Source organism: Schistocerca piceifrons, chromosome 1, assembly GCF_021461385.2.
Source record: "Schistocerca piceifrons isolate TAMUIC-IGC-003096 chromosome 1, iqSchPice1.1, whole genome shotgun sequence".
Classification (NCBI taxonomy): Eukaryota; Metazoa; Arthropoda; class Insecta; order Orthoptera; family Acrididae; genus Schistocerca; species Schistocerca piceifrons.
The window spans coordinates 857524082-857547356 of NC_060138.1; the positions used below are offsets into that span (position 1 = coordinate 857524082).

The 23275-nt window shown below is 43.6% G+C and overlaps 1 protein-coding gene across 1 annotated transcript in view; it reads right to left on the reverse strand.

The window, feature by feature from the left end:
* The window catches only part of LOC124775985 (glutenin, high molecular weight subunit DY10-like), a 151578-nt gene extending 134254 nt beyond the window's left edge, over positions 1–17324 (reverse strand). The window contains exon 1 of the mRNA XM_047250829.1: positions 17228–17324. Coding sequence (XP_047106785.1) covers positions 17228–17324 — 97 coding nt within the window. The remainder of the gene's footprint in view (positions 1–17227) is intronic.
* Positions 17325–23275: the final 5951 nt, after the last annotated feature.

Genomic DNA, 23275 nt, shown 5'->3' on the forward strand with positions numbered 1-23275 from the left:
GCGTTGCGGAGATGATAGATAAAGTCCAGTGGAAGACTCTGCAAGATAAACGCTCAGTAGCTCGGTACAGGCTTTTGTTGAAGTTTCGAGAACATACCTTCACCGAGGAGTGAAGAAGTATATTGCTCCCTCCTACGTCTATCTCGCGAAGAGACCATGAGGATAAAATCAGAGAGATTAGAGCCCACACGGAGGCATACCGGCAATCTTTCTTTCCACGAACAATACGAGACTGGAATAGAAGGGAGAACCGATAGAGGTACACAAAGTACCCTACATCACACACCGTCAGGTGGCTTGCGGAGTATGGATGTAGATGTAATTTCCATAAACATAATGTGTTTGCAGGAATGGACACCGAAAACGTACAAGTAAAAATGAATCCTACACAATATGCGACTTAATTACAAAGAAAACATTAATAAACATATTTAGAACATCAGAAGTAACATATATATATTTTTTATTCTAGTAAAGTCTCAGAACTCGGTTAGTCAACAGCAAGTACACTAAAGAGTGGCACAAATAAAATAAAGGGCAGTTCTTTGAGGTTAATGCTACAAATTATTACAAAATCATTTGATTCTGATACGTCCATTATCGTTAGTGCTGATAAATTTGTTTGTCTTATTAATGTTTCGTTATTGCTAAAAACCATTTTTCTTAAATTACGGAAACCCTGAAATTTTGTGTTGTGCCAATTTTGTAGCAAGAGTGCGATATGATTAGCTGCATCTCCTGACGGTCTGTGTCTACAGTGTACTGGGACAGGTAGCGAGCCCTGCTGGAGGTTTCCAGAGGGAAGAGGAGGCACGTTTCCCGCCGGCCACTTCCGTGACGGGGCAGGCGGCGCTACCCGGCCGCGGCGTGAGTCAGCTGTACCTGCCGCGCTGGGGCCGCCGGGGTTCACCGGGACACGCCCCCACCGGCAGTCGCCCGTGACTCAGCGGCCAGCAGCCGGCAGGCACGCGAGCGCTCGCCTGTCCATTGCAGCACCGCGCGCTGCCGACACTGTGCGTCTAACACCCATTTCCATGGATCAGTGAAAAAATTGGATGAGTTTATCTACATTTCAATCTCTTCCGTTAGAAAACATGTACAGGTATTCTATTTTGGAAGAGAGTTTCTTTTTCCTTTTCTTTCCCGTTTCACATGATGTATGTATGCAAACGGAAGTGGCGAATGAAAATATGCAGCAAGGCCTGGGTGACGTAGTGGTTAACGCATCTGTCCAGTGAGCAGAAGATCTGGGTTCGAATCTCGACCTTCGTACAAATTTTTATTCGTTGCTTTAGTCTGCATATTGGTGGTCCATTGATCGTGACCAGGCCAAATATCTCACGAAATAAGCACAAACGAAAAAACTACAAAGAACAAAACTTATCTAACTTGAAGGAGGGAAACCAGATGGCGCTATGGTTGGCCCGCTAGATGGCGCTGCCATAGGTCAAACGGATATCAACTGCGTTTTTTTTTTTTTTAAATATGAACCCCCATTTCTTATAACATATTCGTGTAGTACGTAAAGAAATATTAATGTTTTACTTGGACCACTTTTTTCGGTTTGTGATAGATGGCGCTGCAATAGTCACAAACATATGGCTCACAATTTTAGACGAACAGTTGGTAACAGGTAGGGTTTTTAAATTAAAATGCAGAACATAGGTACGTTTGAACATTTTATTTCGATTGTTCCAATGTGATACATGTGCCTTTGTGAACTTATCATTTCTGAGAACGCATGCCGAGCGGTCTAAGGCGCTGCAGTCATGGACTGTGCAGCTGATCCCGGGTGTGTGTGTTTGTCCTTAGGATAATTTAGGTTAAGTAGTGTGTAAGCTTAGGGACTGATGACCTTAGCAGTTAAGTCCCATAAGATTTCACACACATTTGAACATTTTTTTGAGAACGCATGCTATTACAGCGTGATTACCTGTAAATACCACATTAATGCAATAAATGCTCAAAATGATGTCCGTCAATCTCAATGCCTTTGCCAGTACGCGTAACGACATTCCTCTCAACAGCGAGTAGTCCGCCTTCCGTAATGTTCTCACATGCATTGACAATGCGCTGATACATGTTGTCAGGCGTTGTCGGTGGGTCACGACAGCAAATATCATTCAGCTTTCCCCACAGAAAGAAATCCAGGGACATCAGAGCCGGTGAACGTGCGGGCCATGGTATGGTGCTTGGACGACCAATCCACCTGTCATGAAATATGCTACTCAATACCGCTTCATCCGCACGCGAGCTACGTGCCGGACATCCATCATGTTGGAAGTACATCGCCATTCTGCCATACAGTGAAACATCTTGTAGTAACATCAGTAGAACATTACGTAGGAAATCAGCATACATTGCACCATTTAGATTGCAATCGATAAAATAGGGGTCAATTATGCTTCCTCCCATAATGCCACCGAGCGAGGTGGCGCAGTGGTTAGACACTGGACTCGCATTTGGGAGGACGACGGTTCAATCCCGCGTCCGGCCATCCTGATTTAGGTTTTCCGTGATTTCCCTAAATCGCTCCAAGCAAATGCCGGGATGGTTCCTTTCCAAAGGGCACGGCCGACTTCCTTCCCCGTCCTTCCCTAATCCGATGAGACCGATGACCTCGCTATCTGGTCTCCTTCCCCGAAACAACCAACCAACCAACCAACCCATAATGCCGCACAATACATTAACCCGCCAAGGTCGCCGATGTTCCACTTGTCGCAGCCATCGTGGATTTTCCGTTACCCAATAGTGCATATTATGCCGGTTTACGTTACCACTGTTGGTGAATGACGCTTCGTCGCTAAATAGAACGTGCGCAGAAAATCTGTGACCGTCCCGTAATTTCTCTTGTGCCCAGTGGCAGAATAGTACACGACGTTCAAAGTCGTCGCCATGCAATCCCTTGTGCACAGAAATATGGTACGGGTGCAATCGATGTTGATGTAGCATTCTCAACACCGACGTTTTTGAGAGTCCCGATTCTCGCGCAATTTGTCTGATGTGCGGATTAGGCGCGGCAGCAGCTAAAACACTTACCTACTTGGGTATAATCATTTGTTGCAGGTCTTCGTTGACTTTTCACATGTGGCTGAACACTTCCCGTTTCCTTAAATAACGTAACTATCCGGCGAAGGGTCCGGACACTTGGATGATGTCGTCCAGGATACCGAGCAGCATACATAGCACACGCCCGTTGGGCATTTTGATCACAATAGCCATACATCAACACGATATCGACCTTTTCCGCAATTGGTAAACGGTCCATTTTAAAACGGGTAACGTATCACGAAGCAAATACCGTCCGCACTGGTGGAATGTTACGTTTGTGACTATTACAGCGCCATCTATCACAAAGCGAAAAAAGTGGTCCAACTGAAACATTCATATTTCTTTACGTAATATGCGAATATGTAATAAAAATGGAGGTTCCTATTCAAAAAAACGCAGTTGATATCCGTTTGACCTATGGCACCGGCATCTAGCGGGCCAACCATAGCGCCATCTGGTTTCCCACTTCAAGCTAGACGAGTTTCGTTCTTTGTAGTTCTTTCGTTTGATGCTTATTTCGTTTGATATTTGGCCCGCTCACTGTCAATGGACCTCCCTGTTTATGTAACAGATGTTTGAGGCTTGAAAAGGTCTCTGCAACCATATAGCTTCATTTGATCAAAGCACCTACTCCCGGGTTTCAGACAGGAACCCCCTCTTCGTTCGATGCTAAGGTGTTATTCCAATGCAGTTTGTCAAGTATGTGTGGCAAATGAGTAGCGTGAAGTACTGAGAGTGTATAGCTAAGGGTATAATGTTGCACAAGGTGTGCCAGTAACGGAGTAACCTAACGTCTGCAGGGACGCTAGGAAGCAGGAGGAACTGCGTTTTTGTGACTATGTGTGGACTATGTGACGAGCAGCATGGGAGCTTCTGGAAGGAGCTGAGGTCAGGAGGACAGCGCATGATCGCGTGGCAGGCGCGTCATGCGAGCCTATGTAAGCGGTGTCGCCGGCGCTGCTGGAGATCCAGATTCCGATCTCAGCCTGCCTCAGACACTGGACCTGCGTCACTCTGCCCCCGGAACACGACTTAGTTCCTCGTTGCACTTACCCGCACAGGATCGTCGTTTTCCCGCCGACTTTCCTTATCTGAACACATTCAAGCTTATATCCTCAAGCACCAGGTCTACGACTTGGACGAGCCACTTTGCAGCTGGAGACAACGTCAGCTCCCATCCTGATCCGCTAGGACACTACAAGTTGGAGATCGTCTGCAGTGCTGTTCAAATTTAGAGGTAATACCAAGAGAGCTGGAGCTTCAGTAGTAATTTGGATTGAGGGGGGGGGGACTCTCAGCAGTTGTCCAAAGCTACTGTGCCAGGATGGCGTAGTGGTTAGTGCATCTGTCTTGTGAGTAGGAGACCCAGCTAAGAATCATAGCCTTGGCACACATTTCCATTCATGCTTCAGTCTGCACCTCATACGTCATAGACGTTTAAGAGTTGAAAAGATCTCTGGAGCCATATAGTTTCAGTTCTCATAACAGCTGCCTGACGTGCCATTATCCACTAAGCCGCAGCTGTGGCATTGTTGTCTTCGAAAAGTGAGTTCAAAATGCCATCACGCGTTTCGAACGAGAATTACTTACTGTGGTGGAACAAGGAGATGATTTTTTTTTCCTTTATTGTTATTTAACACCTTACATAAGGTGGGCTGGCAGCAGCACAGTACGCTGCTCTTCAGCCACACGTTTTACAAAAGAAAAACAATGGAGAGACAGAATATACAGAACATAGTGGGGAACAAAAAACAGTAGACACGGTAACGAAAAAACACGAAGCGGTTCACACTCGAAGACAACCAAAGAAACTGTTAGCACTGAACACGGACACTGATGAAGGAGACGACACGTGAACGATGGAGCGTGGGCGGCGAAAAACACAGAGGCACAAACACGACGGCACACACACCGATGGCGATGATCTCCGGCGCGCGAATGTCCACTTAACGTGTGCGAGATGATTTTATCTACATCTATAAATTCTGCAAACTACTGTAAAGTGCATGGTACAGTGTACTTCCCATTGTACCACGTATTATGGTATCTTCCCTTTATATTCGCATGCACAACACAGGCAGAATGGTTGCATTAAATGCTTAATGTGATGAGCCTGATCTTGTCCGCTCCCTACATCAGCGGCACGTAGAGTATTGCACCATAAACTGTCTGGTTAAACATATGCAGGCACCTGTATGTAATGCGGAATTCTCGGCTAGACGTCGTGACAGGCAGGCCGCTAGTATAAAAGGAGGCAGGGAGTATTTTGTCGTCAGCAGAGAAGCAGGAACAGCAAAGTGGATGGGTCAGGGGTAGAGTTATAAAACAACCATAGGATACTGTATACCATCGTAAGTACCTGTAGACTGCGGCAGTTTTCCTAGTAGCTTTTGTAAGTTAAGATCTTTACCTGTATGTTAGGTGTGTTGCATACCTATAGGCTGTTACCTCAATTCGATCGTTTTGTTTGCGAACGCGATTAGCGTCGTACTAGATTCCCGTAGAAACCGGAAGTAGTGAACCGTTCAGAAACTGAATGCGGATACATAAAGCGCCGAGTAATATAAGGAAAATTTTTGTTGTACGTAATTAGCCTTCTGTCTGATACTTAAAAATAAACAATATTTAGAGCAAAAATGAACCGTCGTCATTTAATTCAGGTTTCATTCGAAATTTGTTGGTTTGTAAAGCGAAATAGATCGATGTTGTATTAAAAATTACAGATATGTCATATAAGCTAGAAAGCGCAATTTCTTTTTTTAAAAAAAGGAAAAAAGAAGAGAGTCAGACAAGTGTTGAACATGGTGTTCCATAGCAGAGGACCCCCACGAGTTTCCATGTTGACCCAACAACATCGTCAGGTTGATTACAGTTAGCACCAGATCATCGAGATTGGACCGCGAATCAATAGAATCATGTCACCTGATCTGATGAATCCCATTTATTGTTAAACCAGGTCGATGGTCATGTCCATGTAAGCTGTCATCCAGGCGAATGGCTGCTAGAACCATGTAGCGTGCCCCGGACGCTGGCTGTTTGGAGCAGTACTATGTTAAGGAGGACATTCACATGGGTTTCCGTGGAACATGCGGTAGTAGTCGAAGGTGCTGTGGATTACGTGGACATTGTTAGGAATCACCTGTAACGCCTTATGCTTGAAATCTTCCCCAACAGCGATGACATTTTCCGGCAGGATAAATGTTCGTGTCACAAAACCCAAATCGTGCTGCAGTGGTTTGAGGGGCATGATAGTGAACTTCCGTTGATGTCTCAGCCTTCAAATTCAGCTTACCTGGAACGTTATCGCATGCCTGCACCGCTTTCACAAACTAACTGCCCGTAAATTAAGGGAAGTGCGTGAACTGTGCGTAGGGGTCGGGTACGACAAACATCTGGGAACCTATCAAGTACTCGTCGAATCCATGGCACGCAAAATCATTGCTGAATGGCCTTCCAGAGGTGGACCAACATGCTTCTAAGTGGTAGATGGTCATAATGTTCTGACTTATCAGTATAGATAGAGGCATGTAAATGTGTAAGCAACAAAAAATAATTACAAAAAATAATTAAAATAAAGATAACAAACAATGGAGGTAGTTTCTATGTTCAGTTATCTCGGTTTCCACATTTCTGATGATGGTGACTCCAGCCTCGAAAACAGGGGACGCCTGTTACTTGGCAGAATGGCAATGTCCAACCTTGACAGTGTTTTAAGGAGCAGAGACATAACGTGAACAACGAAGATCTGTGTAATAAGTGCTACGGTCTTTCCAGTTTTGATATATGTATGTGAGACCTGGACCATAAGAAAGGCAGAATGGCCTCGAATAGACACCTTTGAATTGTGGTGGAGGAGGAAACACCTCACAATTCCATTGACCGCAAACAGAACGAATAGGTCAGCATTGCAGAAAATAAAACGTGATTTCTCCTCGGAAGGTCTGATACAAAAATAAAAACTGGCCTTCTTAGGGTACATTATGAGAAGACAGGCTTCGCTGGAAAAGACATTAATGCCGGAAAAGTTTGAAGGCACAAGAAGGACAGAGCGGTGAGGGATGAGATGGAGCGATGGCGTCACACATGTAATGGATTCCAACCTAGAAAGTCTGCGAAAGAAAATGCTGGAGGAGAAATTAGTGTGCTGTAGTTCACGGGGTCACAGAGAGTCGGAACCACTAAACGAATAGAGGGAGGGAGGGCAGAGAGAGTGAGAGACAGAGAGAGAGGGAGAGAGAGAGAGAGTATTCACGAATTTTTGAATGCAGTTAGTACTTGGATGAGTGATCGTCCAGGGCTGTCGAGCACTGTTGGCAAGTGGGGCGTACTCAGCCTTTGTGAGGCCAGTTGAGGAACTCCCTAACTTTTCACGAAAATTGACAATGGCCGCGAAAGCGATGTGCTGTCCACATATCCCTCCATATCCGCATCCAATGACGCCTATGGGCTGAGGATGACACAGTGGTCGGTCAGTAGCAGTGGACCTTCAAGGCTTGTTTGGACGTAGTTAGTTAGTTAGTTAGTTTGGGTCTGATGCTAATACATATGCGGTAAGGCAGATAAGACCAGACACTCCAAACAGATGCAGAATACATACCTTGCACAGTCACATTAATGTGACCACTTGTCAGAAGCCCGAATAACGACCCTCTGCAGTGCGGAACGCTGTGACACGAGCAGGAAGCGAAGCGAGTCAGTGAGGTTTCGGGAGGTACCGACAGGGATGTGGAGCCATACCGACTCAAGTGCCGTGGAAAGCTGCGCTAGGTTTTTCGGTTGAGGATCCATGGCGCGAACAGCGTGATCGAGGTGGTCCTACAGATTCTCGACTGAATTTAAATCGCGTAAGTCTGATGACCGGGGAAATGTGGTAAGCTCATCCTAGGGCTCTTAGAACCACGAACCTACACTGCGACAGTGTGACACATTGCATTGTCCTGCTGGAAGATGTCTTTGTTCAGAGGAAGCAAAAACTGCATATAGGGTGGACATTGTCCCAAAGGATAGATGCATATTTGTATGGATCCACTGTGCCGTCAAAAGGACGAGGTCATCCAGGGAATTCCACAAAACATTCCCCACACAATAATGCTCTCTCGTCTGGTCTGGATCCTTACGGCGATTGTTGCGGATTGTTTGCCTACAGTCCTATAGAGCATAAAACATGATTCATTTGAAAAGGCCAACCTTCGTCGCCGATGAAAAGCAGTCAACATGGGTGCATGAACAAGGCGCCTGCTGCGGAGGCCCATACGCAGCAACGTTCGCTGAACGTTCACTGTTGGCGGTCAGTTGCTCATCAATTGCATGTCTCTTCGCCCGTACACATATCCGCAGCCGTCGTTCACCCCTGTTCCACCAAAGTTGCCTTTCCTCCGATTTTGGATAACGCCATTTTGCCATGCACGGTATACTGTAACCACAGCGGCTCGCGCAGAATTTGCAAACTTAACTCTTTAGAAAATGTTTCCACCCTTGGCCCGAAAGCCCATGATCATGCCCTTTTGGACGTCAGACAAATCACTGTTTACCCCGCAACAGGACGACTGCACTGTTTTCCGCCCCCTCTTCCCCTCCACTGCTAGTGATGTCACCGTCAGTGAGTGATGTTGCACGTTGACATCGAACATAGGCCTTGGTCACATTAAAGTGACTGAACCCTGTAAGTATAGTGCGTTTCGGTGTTTGCTAAGCCACAGCCGACATACTTTCTGGTGCGCGCAATTAATATTTAACTTTCACAGCTGCTGCATTACAACAATGACTTTTTTATTAAAACTAGACCTGATTGTCTTAATGGGAATTCCGCGATTGTTAATTAAATAAAAATATGGCGTTTCAGTCTTTGATCGCTATTCTTTATTTTCAATTACCGAATTCGGGCTAGCTGCCCATCTTCAGATCATATATTGCAGTTACAAAGTAACTTGTCAGTACAAAACAATCTGTTCGCTGTCAAAACAGATTGTTCTGTACTGACAAGTTACTCTGTAACTGCAATATATGATCTGAAGATGGGCAGCTAGCCCGAATTCGGTAATTGAAAATAAAGAATAGCGATCAAAGACTGAAACGCCATATTTTTATTTATTTGCTTTTTTATTCATTTATTTCCTTTTTTTGGAACTACGTATTCTTTATGTGGGATTTGAAAGAGCCTTGAGAGGGAAGTTCGCTATAATACTCCTGAGACTTGATCAAAGAGCCGGCCGGAGTGGCCGGGGGGTTCTAGGCGCTTCAGTCTGGAACCGCGCGACCGCTACGGTCGCAGGTTCGAATCCTGTCTCGGGCACGGAAGTTTGTGATGTCCTTAGGTTAGTTAGGTTTAAGTAGTTCTAAGTTCTAGGGGACTGATGACCTCAGAAGTTAAGTCGCACAGCTGTTAAGTCCAATAGTGCTCAGAGCCATTTGAACCATTTGATCAAAGACAACAGCGCCACAAACCGCTGACGTGATATCAGGAGAAGTCTCACAAACGACTGCCGTACCAAGAAAATGTGAGCAAACACGTAACTTAGTTGTGGTTCATTTACAGGTTATTGTGACTGACATGTCAAGTGCTCAAAATATTCACAAGGAGCGTTGCTACGAGCTATTTCGGACAGACAATAATGCATGTTGAATTTCATCTGTACTTTTGGTATCATATACCCGTATCATATGACATTTCCTGTCTTCGGGAGTTGTCTGTGTTACGTTGATGACCTCTTTCAACAGGTAAAAGTCCGGAGGTATCAAGCGCAAGCCCCGTTGTGGTTTCCAAACTAGCGCTCCAACGATATTCAAATGTTGAAATAACAAACACTGAAACTGACTTTTGAAACTTACTTCAGGGCGTCGGCAGGGCCTGCATGGGACAAGTCACGTCATTTCTACGCGGCCTGTCTATAGTCAGACAACATATATGTAAACGTTATATCACAGTTACCTTTGCATTTGGTTGTAAATCCCTGTCTTACTCTGAAATTACATTTATTCTCGAAGTGGTACCGCTCCCTCCTCCCGCCTTCTCGACATCAAAATACTATGTAAGACAAAAAGCGTCTCACCACGAGGGAATTATCAGAATCAGTAGATGTGTTATACGGGATGTTCAAAAAGTCTCTGCCGGCCGGAGTGGCCGTGCGGTTCTAGGCGCTACAGTCTGGAGCCGAGCGACCGCTACGGTCGCAGGTTCGAATCCTGCCTCGGGCATGGATGTGTGTGATGTCCTTAAGTTAGTTAGGTTTAATTAGTTCTAAGTTCTAGGCGACTGATGACCTCAGAAGTTAAGTCGCATAGTGCTCAGAGCCATTTTTTCAAAAAGTCTCTCCGCAGTGCCGTATGAGTCCTAGTCGCGTCGTGCCGTGTGTCGCAGTGAATATACCGAAATGAAACTCAGTGAAATACAAGTTGTTAATTTATTGAATATTCGTTTTTACTTACACATTTTCACATTAAATGTTAAAAGTGTCCCCCCTGTTGTTGAGTACACAATTCAATTCATCTAATCATGTTTCAAAACAAAAAATGGTTCAAATGGCTCTGAGCACTATAGGACTCAACATCTATGGTCATCAGTCCCCTAGAACTACTTAAACCTAACTAACCTAAGGACATCACACAACACCCAGTCATAACGAGGCAGAGAAAATCCCTGACCCCGCCGGGGATCGAACCCGGGAACCCGGGCGTGGGAAGTGAGAACGCTACCGCACGACCACGAGCTGCGGACGTTTCAAAACAAAAGCTGTAACATTTCTTCTATAACAGAAACAGTGAAAGTGGATATTGCAGTTTTCAGTTCATCGATAGATTTAGATGGTTTTCATAGACAGTTACTTTCGCTGCTCCCCAGAAGAAAATGTCAGGTGGTGTTAGATCAGCGATCGTGGAGGCCAAAATCTCTGTGAAATTATGCGCTCACCAAAAACACCAGCAAGCAGTGACATTGAAACGCGAGCTGTGTGGACGGTTGCACTATCTTGAAGAAAATAACAGTTCAGTATTTCACTTAACACAAGTTCTCCTATGAATGGGTACAGAATATCACTACAATATCGTTGTGCGTTTATTGTTTCGTTGAAAAATATGGGACTCACAATCCGACGTCTATAAACTGCAATTCAAACTCCTATGTTCACAGAATGAAGTTGTTCCTCATGAATACACAATGGATATGCAGTATTCCATATACGAGAATTTTGCAAATTCATGTACCCGGATAAATGAAACCACGCCTCATCAATGAAAAACGTTTCATTAAGAATATCTCTTCCATTTTGTTGAACGAAATTTTTGAACAATTGACAATAATGCAGTCTCTTGCAATGATCAGTATTTTTCAGTTCTTGCACGACTGTCAGTTTGTATGGGAAATGTTCTAATTTATTCCTTACAGCTGTGTGGGCTGTCGACACTAACATCGATTTCCTGGGCGAGTTTTCTAACTGACTTGTTCGGACTCATGGACATTTTATTGGAAATATTGAGTAGCTTATCCTCAGACAAAACGCTAAAACGACTACTTCCTGGTGCATCTGTCACTGAATCCGTACTTCGAAATTTGTTAATCAAATCTCGCACAGTATTGCGATGTGGGAGTGTTGTTTTCGGGAAAACTGAATTAAACGTTTGACGAACTGAAACTGTGTGTTTACCGCTAGCTTTGAACACATGTTCGGCTAAAAACACACGTTCTCCAATGGTTAGCATTTTAACAGTGACAAAAACGAAACAAACCAACGAAGGAACTAAACTTAAGCGTTCACGAAAACACGTAACGACGCACACCAACGATACTACTGACGCTGGCTGAGATAAACGAAACAGTGAAATGTTGGGAGAGTCCACTTGAAGAGAAGTAACCCAGGCAGGCGAACAATCATATGGCACGCGCGGCTAACAACCATACAGCAATGCGGAGAGACTTTTTGAATACCCCGTACATGTAGAGAGAAACAAATGATTATAAATAAAGATAAATTGCATGATTAATTCAAGAGAGAGAGTTTCAGAAATTGACCAAGTCAGTAACGCGTTGGTCTACCTCTGGCCCTTATGCAAGCAGATAATTGGATTGGCATTGATTAAAAGAATTGTTGGATGTCATTCTGAGGAATAGCGAGTCAAATTATGTCCAAAAGGCGCCTTAGATCGTCAGAATCCAGAGCTGGTTGGATGGCTCTGGCCATAATGCTCCAAACTTTTCAACTGGGGAGATATCCGGCGATATTTCTGGCCAAGACAGGATTTGACAAACACAAAAACAAGCAGTAGAAACTCTCGACGTGTACAGGCGAACATTATCTCGCTGAAATCTATGCCCAGAATGGCTTTCCATTAAGGGCAACAAAAAGGGGCGTAGAATATCAACGACTTACAGCTCTGGTGTAAGGGTGTCGCGGATAACAGCCGCAGGGGTCCTCATATGAAAAGAAATATCACCCGAGACCATCACTCCTGGCTGTCTGGCCGTGTGGCAGGTGGTAGACCGATATCCCACAGCTCCAGACACGGAGCGTCTCCAGACACATCTTCGCTCGTCATCAGGGCTCACGTTGAAGCAGGACTCATCACTGAAGACAATTCTACTCCAGTCAATGATATTCCAGGCCGAAGAAGTTGAAACGTCCCCTTTGAACAATTATACATGACTGTGCTTAAACTGACATACAATATTTTTAGCCCAACGCAATCTGACATTTAATAATCCCTACAAAAGAATGGCCCTGAGTAACAATAACCTATACCTTTCACAAATCACTTACCTCACAAAAATCTTCGTTACTCGAACTACTGCAATACAGCGAGCGCCACTACTACCAGCTAAATAAAAGATTCAAACTACTGAAGGCACTAACTACTCAAAGGCACAGTTAGCAAAAGAAAGATTTTGATAGAGAACAAACAATGTATTTACCTTAAAGGGACCATTGATATATATATATATATAAGTTCATGACATCCATTCTTACAAATGTACTGTTTCTGATGGACACACGTCCAGATCATCCGCTGTCAAAAATCCGCCATCTCACTTCCCCACATCCACCACTACTGGCGGCTCACCTCCAACTACGCTACGCGCTGTTAACATCCAGCTGCCCAACACTACAATGGCAGACAACAATGCAAACTAGCCACAGACTGCACACAGCACAGCCAGTGATTTTCATACAGAGCGCTACGTGGCGTTACCAATAAGAAAACCTAAACAGCCTACTTACAAAGTGTCTGGAGACGCCCCAGACAGCTGTGGGATACCATAACATCCGAAAACCAGGTGTGATGGTTTCGGATGCCATTTCTTTTCATACCAAAACCCCTTTGGCTGTCATCCACTGCACCCTTACATAAAAGCGGCAGGTCGACGATATTCTACGTCCCTTTCTGTTTCCCATCGTGGTAATCCGTCTTGGGCTTACATTTCAGCAAGATAAAGCCCTCCCGCACACGGGGAGAGTTTCCGCTGTTTGTCTTCGTGCTTGTCCAACTCAGTCTTATCCAGCAAGGTCGGCGTATACCTCCCCAAGTGAGAACGTTTGTACTGTCAAGGACAGCACCCTCCAGCGAGCTGGGGATTTTGATCATTTAACGGGCCAGTTGGATAGAATTTGGCATGATATCCTTCAGGAGGACATCCAACTACTCTATCTATAAATGCCGAATAACTGCTTGCATGAGCAACATAGGTAGCGCAGTTCGTTAATGACTTGCTCATATCATGAACCTCTTTCTCAGGCATAAATTATCCAATTTTTTTGAAATTGTAATCATTTGTTTATCTGTATATGTACTTCAAGTCTATCGATTTCCGTCCCATTTTGATAATTCCTTCGTGGTGCGTCGTTCTTTTCTTTTCTTAGTGTGTAATTATTCAGAGTCAGCGATTAGTTGAACTTATTGAAACTTGCATAACGCTGCTACATTTGTCTGCTGTGTCACCCGTTAGGTAAATGATTCAAGAGTGAGAAAATTGACGATGAATGTATACCTATTCCTTTCTAGCGTGTGGAAGATGATATATCGGTAGCAGTGAGTACGCCTCATAGCAGCTGAGTACTTCAGCTGTTACACCAGCTATCAAAGAATCGACGTGCGTACAGAGGGCACATGTAGGTCCAGCTGCACATGTTACGTTCTTCCAGGGCAAGGCTCGCCGTGCTGTACTGTGCCGTGGGTCACTCACAATTCCTCAGCTTCGCGGAGGCAGAGTGCGGACGAGCTGAGGGCTCATAGGTTTGGTTTCTGAAAACCTTCCTCGTTCCGATTCTAGGAATATCAGGATTACCTCTGACTTTCAGTTCCGTACGCGTAGTATCCCAGTTGCCGTGGACAAGCTCAGTATTTTTATAACAAGTCTGTCTTAAACGAAATAAACTACACAAATGATCTTAATATTCGTTTCATGCGTAAGTTAAATGCATCAAATTTTCGAGATGGACGATAATTTATACCTGAGAAAGAGGTTCATGATTTGAGCACGTCATTAACGAACTGGGAAACCTGTATTGCTAATACAAGCAGTTATATCTTAAGGTTCTAAAAGGGAAAAGAAAGCGAAGCACTGCGAATGAAATAATCGAATGAGACGGAAACCGGTAGATGTGATATACATGTACACAAATGCAAATGATAACAATTTCAGAAAAATTGCATGATTTATTCAAGAGAAAGAATTTCACAAATTGAGCAAGTCATTAACGTATTGGTCCACCTCTGGTCTTTATGCAAGCAGATATTCGGCTTGGCATTATTTGAAAGAATTATTGGATGTCCTGCCGAGGGATATCGAGCTAGATTCTTCCCAATCGGCGCTCTAGGTAATCAAAATCCCGAGCTAGTTGCAGGGCCTTGCCCATAAAAATCGAAACGTTCTCAATTTGGGGAGAGATACGGCGATATCGCTGGCCAAGGTGGGATTGTTAAGTGCGAACAGAATTAGTAGTAACTTTCGCCGTGTGCACACCCTTACAATATAGTGGTACGTTGTCGATATTCTCTGCCCCGTTTGTTGCCCTTCGTGGCAAACCGTCCTGGACTTACATCTCAGCAAGATATTGCCCGCCCGCACACGGCGAAAGTTTCTAGTGCTTGTCTTTGTGCCTGTCAAACTCTACCTTAGTCAGAAAAGTCGCCGTATCTCTCCCCAGCTGAGAACGAGTGGAGTGCTATGGGCAGAGCCCTCCAACCACTTCGGGACTTTGACGATCTAACACTCCAATTGTACAGAATATGGGGCGATATCTCTCAGGAGGATACCCAACAACTCTATCAGTCAATAACAGGAGGAGGGCGAGAAGAAGATAAACGTTTAACGTTCCGTCCTCAACGAGATCGTTAGACGTGGTGCACCAGCTCGGTTGAGGTAAGAATGGGGAAGGAAATCGGGCGTGCACATTTAAAGGAACCATCCTGACATTTGCCTGAAGCGATTTAGGGAAATTATGGAAAGCTCAATTAGGAGGTCTGGACGCGGGTTTGGACCGACTTCCTCCCGAATTAATCAATGAAAACCTGAATAACCTGCTTACATAAGGGCCACAGGTGGACTAAACCATTACTGACTGGTTAAATTTTTGAAGCTCTTTCTCTTGAATAAATCATCCAGTTCTTCTGAAATTGTAATCATTTTGTTTGTCTGTACATGTACATTATATCTACAGATTTCCGTCCCATTCTGATAATTCCTTTGGTACGTCGCTTTTTTTTTTTTTTTGTCTTAGAGTGTGTAAGTTACGCTGCGTTCAAACTTGATGGCGTCAGCGTTCCCCCTGAGAGTTATTCTCTATATTTGTTTTAAATATCGTGGGCGTTACTTAATCATTTCTTGTGAAGTTTCATCCCGAGCACGTAGGACTTGTGTTAGTTATGAATCATAAATGCGATGATATCATGAAATCAATCGCGAGTCTTGTACTAACTTTTTCCTTCTGATTATCAAACTTAGTTAAGATTCTGAAGCACTAACTCCGAAGTATTTTTGGAAATAGTGCCGAATAACTTCGTAATTGTTTTGGCATGAGATCGATCGCGTCGTGGTCACCGGTCACCATCATTACGGCGGTAGTTCCCATATTCAGCGTGACATGACATTAAGTTAGACTGCTGGCATGCCCACTACCTGAACTTTATATGTCACCGCAAGCCAGTACGAAGTGTGTTTTTGTACTATTTACAAAAAAAAAAAAACGTTTCTCGTTTTCCTAAATTACCTCAATTTTATTCACAGAATAACATACGTACTCGTAAGTTATTCCGATATATCACCGTCATTATCACAACAGAGTGAAGAAAAGCAACCTGATAATAAGGCCAGAGCAGGTTATAAGAGGTCGAATCGAGCAAAATTTTCGGAATAATCGTTTTTCCCGTCGGTTGGAAATGTACCATTGTGGAGCTACGGGCATAAAACGACAGCCAATCAGCGGCGATAGCCCAGGAGTATTTCGAGAAGTGTGTGGGAGTATTTAGTTATGCGGATTTATTCGACTAAGCTGCTCCTGTGTACGCGAACAGATTACTGATATTATTACCTTAATAACGTAATTGATGTAATTGGCAAGATTTACCTAACAAACACTACAGAAATTTTGCGTCTAATGTAACAAGCCTTGGGTATGAAATGAAAGTTTGACTAGCCTCAGCTATTCAGCTGATACCTTCACCTTCACCTTATTTAATTAATAACTACGCTCTTTAGCGTAACAGCTTTTAGGTGAGGAAAGTTGGTTTGAATGCACACAGTCCCGCGCCCTCGTCGGTGATTGGCTGTCGTTCTGTGGTCACAGGTCCCCAAATGAGTTTTTCTGACCTGTGATTATGTGGGAAAATTTCACTCTTTTCGACGTCCCCTACCTTGCTTCAAAATATTATCTGATTGCTTTTCTCAATGTCCTACAGCGAGACTAAAACATCACAAACGGCTGATCTATTCTGTCTCTTTCTAATGCACAATCACAAAATACTGCACAGCAGTTCCATCAGTGGGCTTTCATCATTATATTTTACAACTATCAGAGATACTATGGAGTCGCCAGGGAAACGTTAATACAGTAAGTTATCCCTTTCCCGAGATTCACAGACATCGTTTTAGATGTTGATCAGTAAGTGGATCTTTCCGTTTCGTCTTCCCCCCTCATTCTTCGTACGGTCGACACGGTAGAGTTAACAGAGAAAATTCTTCATACTTTACGGGCGGTGGTGTTGCCCTCAAAAAACTGTCGGACGGTCTGACACAGGCTGGGCGGTTTGTGTTTTCGCTGCGTCACTGGCTGCTGCCTAACAGTCATCCTTGAAGCCGGACATCCTCCGTTAATTTCGCACCGGCCATTTGGAGATGAGTCACATGAAACTCCCCATTCGTAGGCATGTATACCGGCCGTGCATAACCGACAATATAGAAAAGATTACGTACCAATAAATTCTCTTCAGTAAATACCCAGCTCCACAAATTCTCACGACTGAATCTATATCGAAGAACTTGAGCGACAGTAATCACCCCGACATCTGGTTACCCATTTTGTGTTATATTACACGACACACATAAAAGACCGACACTACCCACACAATAAAGAACTATTCAACGTAGCGTATTAGTGACCGACTGTTTTCAACCTTGAATGCGTCCCTAGCTATGAAAAGCTTCATCAGAATCGATCTTCTCAGTGTATGTTTCAGAGCTGTAATGAACAAAACCAGTAATAAGTGTATTAGAGTAATTATACTTTGAAGCGAGTACTCCTTCTGAACTCACTGAACGAAATATTAGTCGCCACTTTGAAAGATTTCACTCGTCGCTTTGGAACACTCTAGATGGCGTAAACTAGAGATCAGAAACGGAGAGATTACGAACCGTCTGTTGAGTGTTGCATACATCAGAAATCAAGGCGCCTCAGTTACGTCAATGCTATATGTGTTTCTTCTTTCCCCCTACGTTTCCGTGCGTATGAGAACAGTGGCACGTTGGTTCCTTCCCACTCATTGAGATGTTCTCTCATACTGAAACGTGTAGTAATGTAAGGATAGCTATTACCTGGTATAAATGTTGAGTGCATGACCTTGCTACTGTACGGTATCGCTGACAGGGTGGAAATGACCCTCTGTAGAGATCATATGGCCTTTAACGAAGCTGTGTTTTGTGGGACTGTGGAGGGTGTAAGACGAAAATTAAATAATACCTGGCATATAATTGAGAACGTGCTCTACTAGAGGGTGAAAGATGTCTCGAAAAGGTTCGATGCTATAGTCCACACTCCAGACGAAAACTGTATGATTGCTGTCTTGTTTATCCACCTCCTCCATGACAAAATCTATGTGTTCGGTGATACGAAGACAGGGCACAGAGCGACGTCACTTTTATGTCTCTGCAATCAAAAGTGGATGCAGTTTTTGTATTCGTTTAGTTATGACAACTTGCATTTGTGTGGGCTAATAGCAAGCTGTATAGCTTATCATTCATTTCCATAACTTTTTCGATGACTGCTGCAAATTTATTTTAATAATTAATCATCATTTAGAGAATAATACACTTCATCCACATGTCCTATTTTCTTGTATTGTCGATAATCTGCAGTAACTGTGTTTATGTCAATGTAAGAGTTAGATGTTCACTAAACAGAGATAAAAAATTAAAATAAATTTACAGTCTTGTCAGAAAAAGTTTTATACAAAAATGTACATGCAAACATATACACATTTGAAACTTCCTGGCAGATTAAAACTGTGTGCCCGACCGAGACTCGAACTCGGGACCTCTGCCTTTCGCGGGCAAGGGCTCTACCATCTGAGCTACCGAAGCACGACTGACGCCCGGTCCTCACAGCTTTACTTCTGCCAGTATCTCGTCACATTTATACATATACAAACATGTATGCATATACACACAACATGTATACTTACTATAAGTACACAAACGTATATACATACATATATGCCTTTACATACATACATACATATACAAACAACATGTATACACTAACAGTCTACGGGTGTACTGCCAGTTCATAGTGTCCAACGGGCACAATATTCCGGCGATCAGACATGTCGCCATCGTCAGCGGACGACATGTCTGATCGCCGAAATATTGTGCCCGTTGAACACTATGAACTGGCAGTACACCCGTGGACTGTTCGAGCAACAAATACGCCGGGAGAAACTGAAGAATAACATGTATACATGTTATACACATATGTCTATACAAACATACACCTATACATATATGTATGCACATATATATGAAATGTATGTGTACTTACACATACCCACATACATACAAACATACACACAGTATGCAACTTTAAACATGTACATATGTACATTCATATGTACATATGTAGAAATGTATGTATTATTGGAACAATGTGGAGTAATATTCACTGCTAACCGATCAGTCATTATATTGGTATACAACAGGCGTCATGCACAATGGTTTCGCATGTAGTAGCAATCCTGCGAGGCCTTGGTTATACTTGCGACCTCGTGTACTCGCTCTGTTTTCTACGCCGGTATAACCTACTCGCATCCGACAGCAGACGCAAGCGACGAGTCTTCAGTTAAATGGGCAGCAGCGAGACTGGCGAGTCAAGTCTCCGATGGCACGGAGACGGCGAGTTGGGAGACGACGTCGTAGGACCCAATGGCAAGTTTGAAGCCAATATACAGAGCTCCTTTCTGATATGTACCTTGTATGTGTCAGTCGGTTGTATGCGGTCAGTGCAGGCAAATGGGTCGACATGGAGACGTGACAAGCTAATGGAAAGAAGTTTGCACGTGCCCCGTGTTCCCACCGTTAATAATGTAGCCCGGTTTGTTGATGTATCGGTGCTGACTATCCAATGCTTCTACAAGGAATAGTGTACCACCCGCAGACATTTAGCATGGCGTAAGAACAATGGTCGTAAAGTGATTGTAAGCAACAGGACCTGTAGACAGATGCCGCGCATTGTCAATGACAATATGTTTCAAATCCTAAAAGAACTGCTGCTGTCAGTGAATGCAGATCTGTCTCAACTAGATTCCGAAAGAACATTCCGAAGGGATTTGTTTGCAAAGAACAACAGGAATCGGATACTTCTCAAAGAACCATTTCTCACAGTGGGACACAAACGTGCACCTATTTGGTGGGCCAAATAACACAGAAACCTAAGAGCAGATGATTGGAGGCCTGTGGTGTGGTCCGACTAATCGCGGATTTCCCCCCTTTCAAATGATGCAAGACGCGAGTACATCGAAAGCCCAAGGAGGCTTTTAAGCCATTGTGCGTGAAGCAAGTAGTTCACGCCGGAGGTGGTTCTATATTTTGGGAGTGTTCCTCGTTGAACCCACTCGTTCACGCTACCGTGAAAATGAACCAAAATATTCATTTCACCACTGTCTGTGACCAAGTGTTTCCCTTCCTTCTACACATTCGTGATGAGTATACTGCGTATATTGCCGTCTTCCGAGATGACAACAGCCGTGTTCACAAGGCTGCAAGCATACCTCCCTGATCTGGCAAGCAGTCAGGCACGCTATGGCACCCCGACTGTGCCGCAAAATAGCCCGATCTTAATTCTGCATAAAATTGATACTTTTTGGAATTGCAGCTGAACTGCAGCAGGCAACATGTCCGCAGTTTGGTAGATCGATAGGATTAAATCATCAGTTATTGGTTTCAGCTGGATATAACATATACGAAAAAGTTTATGGACACCTTCTCGCTGTATAGAGACCATTCTTGATGCTAGAGGCGGTGTTACACGGCATTAGCGTGATGGGTCCTAGCGGTGACCAATCTTCGGTCTGTTGCGCTTACTTTGTAAGTAGACAAATTTGCAACATCAGTCTTGTTTCTTTTACCGCTGACCTTACACGGAATATTTTCTGCTGTTCAAGTTTAAACTTGTTCTCTTTCAGTGGCACTACTGGTCAGAAGCGTCAAATATCATCACCATGACGATACTGTACCTAACCTTTGGCAATTACGGAACGCACACCAATCGGTATTCATCTATGATAAATCCAATTGTGTCGAATGTAACAACAGAAATAATCCATTGGTTGCTCCAAATACATTGCAACATTTTGTAAAAGGCACGGCAAGTTCAGCTGAGGCATATACTACAATAATAAGCAACTCAATCAGAGCCACCTCTCGAAGTAGGCTTCATTTCTCCCTTCTCCCATTCGACGAAGCGTACTTATAGGAACACGGAGTGCACAGTATGGTTTGGCTCCTATAAATGACGGCGACCGATTTGCAATCTCATCCTGGTCAAACTGAGTTGGCGTTTCATCTATAATGGCTTCAACGTGGGGCAGCACATTGAGTGACCAGCTGGTGGGCGCCTCTTATCCAGCCATTCTCGTTCTGTCCCTGGTGCCCCTACATCATTCGAAGCGAAAATCAGGACGGTTTCTCAATCAAGCAAAGGTTTATTGCTTCCTCTGTTAGTGTTCGACGACTAATACCAGTCTACAATGATCTTGTCGTTAAACTTTAAACCTTCATCATTCAGATATGCACGACTAGGTTTTCAGTTGTTGTTGTGGTCTTCAGTCCTGAGACTGGTTTGATGCAGCTCTCCATGCTACTCTATCCTGTGCAAGCTTTTTCATCTCCCAGTACCTACTGCAACCTACATCCTTCTGAATCTGCTTAGTGTATTCATCTCTTGGTCTCCCTCTACGATTTTTACCCTCCACGCTGCCCTCCAATACTAAATTGGTGATCCCTTGATGCCTCAGAACATGTCCTACCAACCGATCCCTTCTTCTGGTCAAGTTGTGCCACAAACTTCTCTTCTCCCCAATCCTATTCAATGCTTCCTCATTAGTTATGTGATCTACCCATCTAATCTTCAGCATTCTTCTGTAGCACCACATTTCGAAAGCTTCTATTCTCTTCTTGTCCAAACTATTTATCGTCCATGTTTCACTTCCATACATGGCTACACTCCATACCAATACTTTCAGAAATGACTTCCTGACACTTAAATCTATACTGGATGTTAACAAATTTCTCTTCTTCAGAAACGCTTTCCTTGCCATTGCCAGCCTACATTTTATATCCTCTCTACTTCGACCATCATCAGTTATTTTGCTCCCCAAATAGCAAAACTCCTTTACTACTTTAAGTGCCTCATTTCCTAATCTAATTCCCTCAGCATCACCCGACTTAATTAGACTACATTCCATTATCCTTGTTTTGCTTTTGTTGATGTTCATCTTATATCCCCCTTTCAAGACACTGTCCATTCCATTCAACTGCTCTTCCAAGTCCTTTGCTGTCTCTGACAGAATTACAATGTCATCGGCGAACCTCAAAGTTTTTATTTCTTCTCCATGAATTTTAATACCTACTCCGAATTTTTCTTTTGTTTCCTTTACTGCTTGCTCAATATACAGATTGAACAACATCGGGGAGAGGCTACAACCCTGTCTTACTCCCTTCCCAACCACTGCTTCCCTTTCATGTCCCTCGACTCTTATAACTGCCATCTGGTTTCTGTACAAATTGTAAATAGCCTTTCGCTCCCTGTATTTTACCCCTGCCACCTTTAGAATTTGAAAGAGAGTATTCCAGTCAACATTGTCAAAAGCTTTCTCTAAGTCTACAAATGCTAGAAACGTAGGTTTGCCTTTCCTTAATCTTCCTTCTAAGATAAGTCGTAAGGTCAGTATTGCCTCACGTGTTCCACTTACTGACACCATATGCAAATAATAGGAGACGAAAGTAAAAAAGAAAGACAAACTCGTACTCAAAATTCGCGAAGATGGGTTTAACTTTTTATCACTTAGGTGATTTATAAATCACGAACGACAAGCTAGCAACAAGAACTGCAGAAGGAAAGATTACGAATGTTAACGGCCGCAAACTGTGCGGGTAAAAGTAAGTTGTATCTAGGAGTAACGCTACGTGGAAAAGATAATGTACCGTTCACCAAACTAGTTCTAAAATGAAACAAACCAGTTCCCTTGTAAAAATAACCATATAATAATCAGAAATGAGGAACACTCATTACAAAATGCGAACGAATGTAATACCTAGACGTTAAGAGTGTACAAAATGGTCGAGAAAGGGAGAAACAATCAAATAATCACAACAGAAGGAGCCAGTATCTCGGAAGTAGGATTATACAAAAATGGCGAAGAGAGAAGGATAAAAAGTAATTATCACAATCATCTTCAACAAAAGAATATTATGACTCCCATCATGTGCCTGTAAGTCAGGCTACAGTTCCTGGAAGATTACACATTCTAA